This window comes from Pinus tabuliformis, chromosome 5_2 (genome assembly GCF_031772625.1).
Source record: "Pinus tabuliformis cultivar Carrire ecotype Pingquan chromosome 5_2, CPIR1, whole genome shotgun sequence".
In the NCBI taxonomy this organism is placed as follows: Eukaryota; Viridiplantae; Streptophyta; class Pinopsida; order Pinales; family Pinaceae; genus Pinus; species Pinus tabuliformis.
In genome coordinates, this window is record NC_142306.1 from 14,154,818 (window position 1) to 14,158,942 (window position 4,125).

Consider the following 4,125-nt stretch of genomic DNA (forward strand, 5'->3'; position numbering starts at 1 on the left):
AAACCACTGAACTTCACTGCCATCAGCAGTCAAACCTCTTGGTGGGGCAAAGGATCCAAAACGATGAGGATGACACTATCCTTCAAGAGGCCGTAGCCCTGCATCATTAATTGCTGCCACCCAATCACAAGCTTTACCAGATCCCTTCGTCCTTATCTTCATAGTCCTGTTACCACACATTATTGTATATCCAAAATGCAAAGGATTGCATTCCTTGGTCAGCTTTGCTAGAAGTATCTGGCCATCTCCGTTTCCATCCAAAGGAGAAAGAACGTCAAAGATAATAATATCCAAAAGAGTGGCATCAAAGGGATCTGCCAAAAATGCCAGGAACCCAGGTTTCAGCACAGCCCATACCTTCTGCCAGTTTTCATTGCAACAACAGCAGAGCCACCAGCAATTGTTACATTTTGTTGACTCCTCTTCCGTGTGGATCTTTGGAAGATGCCTAACCATGACAAACTCCTCTTTAAACTTAGGCCCATACTCCGGCATAAAAGAAAGTTTGGAAACCTCTAAGAACTTGCAAACCTGCTTTTACTTGGATGGGTTTCCTCTTGGTATGAGGATACCAGTTCATCATGTTCATCTTCTTGGTATGGGGATACCAGTTCTTCATCATGTTCATCTTCATCGTGCCCTTCCTCTACTCCAGCTGTGTGCTCTCCAATACCGATACTCTGGAGCCACTCTTTAAATTTTAAGTATGAACATTCTGCAGGTGGGCTGTAGGATACTTCAACAGGAGGTTTGCCATAAGTGTTGCCGAAATCATGTTTCAGGACAAGAATAGAGCAAGAATTGTTGGCAGGATAGTTTATAGGCCTGCTGACTTCAATGTATTCTTCTGGAGAATCATTGAATTTGTGGTTCAGGAGATGTAGATCAACGCTATCTTTTCCATCGCTGAATGGAGATTGAAACAACAGAAGGAGTATCAGACTAAAGCTGATGGCATTCTTTAACCACTCTGGAGCCACTCTTTAACCTGCTCCTGCTTCTCATGCAGCTCCTCAATACTGCCAATTTAGTCGATTCCAGTTTGATTTGCCACAAGAAATTGTCCAGCAGATGAAAATGCCCACAAAACATATGAGAGCCCTCTTCTAGATTCCAACTTATACAACAAATAAACAACAGCCTACGGGACTCCCTCCAAAATCCATATAACATAGAGAAGTCAATTAAAAATTCCTGCTCACTCTGTTAAATCAGGATATACAATTATTTCTACTGAAATCTTCTTAACGACACTGACATCGAATTTTTTTTTTTAATAAAAGCATACCTTAAATTTCAAAATAAAAGTGGCATACCTTCGTCACAAAAAGGGAACATGCCTCCTTCCCATGCATCCTCATCGTGGTCCACTTTCTCCAGATCCCCCTCCTTGCTCTGACGTTCAATGTTACAAGCATCTCCAGTAGCCTCAATCCCATCTTGCGGCAGAATTCCTTCAAGAGGGCCACTCACTGCAAGATCCGCACAGCGTGTATGGTCTTCAACCAAGTGTTGGATATTGCCAGTACCAACTCTGCTCCATCCAGGAATATCCATTGGCGATGGTCCTGTGCTTAAATTCTTTTTTGCTTGACAAGTAGACTTCCCATTGAAATCCTGATTATTTACCTTTAAGTTCTTTAAGGATGACTCTAGTGGTGCTACTGTTGCATTCTGAGATAATGTTGGCCTCAGGGTAGAGTTACCATAGGTGGCTAAAGAATCAAAATAAAACACACCCTCCAATTGTTCTTGAGAATCTTCATAACCCTGATGACAGCCATTTGCAACCATTGATGGTGTCCCAGAAAAATGACCAAGAAAACTGCAGCTACTACTGTTGCTTGAACGTTGTATTTGTACGCAATTCAGATTCATACCAATAACTCCATCTTGTGTGTATTCATCTTTAAGTTGATGGATGTGCATAGTTTTCGCACTTGGAATGCTTCCAGGAAAAGGAGCTCTTGCCTCTTGGACTTCTTTAAAATCCTGAAGAAGATCAAATACAGGCACCAAATCTTGTGTCCTCACTTCAACAATACGAGTTGGAATTCTTTCAAATTCAATTTCCCCAGATGATGTATCAATTTCTCCAGATGATGTATCTTTATTTGAATGTTCCGTGTTCATACCATTAGGCATCGTAACTTAGAAATCTATATTTTGGGGGTAAACTTTGTGATGAGGAGCAAGTGATGTGTGATGGGACAAATTCATTCTGGTGTGAGCATGGAGGGCGCTGCAATGAGATTATCCAGGGAGAGAACTACACTTGCAACTGCCCACCTGGATTTATTGGAGAGCATTGTGAACACAGTGGAGCTCCGTGTGGAAATATGTTTTGCTTTCACCAAGCAAAATGTATAAAAGAAGACAGCCTGTGTGATTGCCCTCCCAATTGGCGAGGAAATGCTAATTGCTCTTTGCCAACTACAATTGATGTCCTTAATAACATAGCACCAAGCACCGAGGCAATGGAATACACAGATGGAGGAAATGAGTGGCTTGTTCCATTTGTCTCTGTAGTAATTGCAGTGGGAGCTATAGGCATTGCAGTTTCTTTGGGGAAAAAGTTGTTCAAGAAGGGAGGATCAAGGCCCATGAAGTTCCAGCAACTAAGTCATGTACAAGTGCAAGGATTTTCAGATGATGACGATGATCCACTCGTGCATGAACCTCTAGCTAGGGCAATGGGACTCATTAGTTTACAGACAAGTCACAGATTGCATTTGAAAGATACCAGCGGCGCTTCTCTTCAGAGATGGTTGCCCGGGGCAATTCCTCGAAAATCCGCTCGCCTTCGTGACGGTTGGAGGAGGCGGGGTTGGAGGATGCGGTGCTGGGTGCTTTGATTTTTCATATAAATTTAAATGTAGAAGAAAACGGAACAATTATGTTTAATTAGGTAATGTTTGAAGATACAACAATCCAATAGCGCACACAGCAATATCGACAAGTCTTTAATTTATCCCATTCCAATATCTTTACAAGAATGCTACATACATTAACAACCAGATTAAATACATCTCCCCGAAATTAGATTAAATACTCCATAGAATTGATAGTTGTTAGTGTTATTTGCATTCCATAGCATCCCATTATATCTCCTCCCTAAATTCAATCTAAATAATATAAATATTTGATGAGCCATGAAAGTTTCAAGTTAGATTAAAAAAACATAATTTATACGAATATCACATTTTATTTTTTGAATTTAATGTTTGTTAGATTAAAAAAAACATAATTTATACAAATATCCCATTTTATTTTTTGAATTTAATGTTTTATTTCAAAATTGTTATATAAATTAATTCATTTAATTTAATATGGTTTTAATAATATTTTAAAACATCGGGGTTTTTATTATTTGGATTTTGATTTTAAATATTTTCGCATATAAAAATTAAAATTATGTGCTTTTATATTTGGGAATAATTACGGTTGATAATGGCAATTGAGACGAGTCCATCCCAGAATTCATGTCATAACCAACGCAAGAGGCCACTTCATCTCATAGCTAACACAAGAGTATACGGTGTCCCAAGGTTTTATTGCCTCTCACAACATATTTGTTGGTAGCTTATGGAGTTTTTATTTTTACATTAAAAAAATATTTTAAAATTATAAACATTATTTTGTTAAAAAAATAAGGAGTTGTCTATAATGCGACTTTTTGAGATTCCGGTGACGGAATCCGGCGGAAGAAATTGAGATGAAATCATGATTTGTTGCAGTTAAAATGGTTTTTTAACTGCATATTCGGATTCAGCACCCTGAAAAACCCCTGGGGCGGTTTCATTGTGCAGAAATTAGCTATCAAACTTGGATTCCAATAAATTACTGCCGGATTTTCACCGGAAAAAATCGCCGGAAAGGCTTTCAAAAAGTCGCGTTAAAGACTACTCCAAAAAATAATATATCAATAATTATTTATAAATTAACATAAGAATATTTTAATTTATTTATTAATTTAATTTGTGTTAAAAAAATTAATATCAATTTAATATATATATATATTAAAAATTATTTATAAATTAATATAAGGATATTTTAATTTCTTTATTAATTTAATTTAATTTATGTTAAAAAAGTTAATATCAATTTAAAAAAAAAAAATAGATA

General features: G+C 37.2%; 1 protein-coding gene across 1 annotated transcript; it reads left to right on the forward strand.

Moving 5' to 3' along the window:
* Positions 1-2,165: 2,165 nt before the first annotated feature.
* Positions 2,166-2,855, forward strand: LOC149157237 (uncharacterized; the record flags this gene model as incomplete). The annotated part of the gene is made up of 1 exon (XM_089433689.1): positions 2,166-2,855. A coding segment is annotated over one exon (690 nt), but the record flags the coding sequence as incomplete, so codon positions are not given.
* Positions 2,856-4,125: the final 1,270 nt, after the last annotated feature.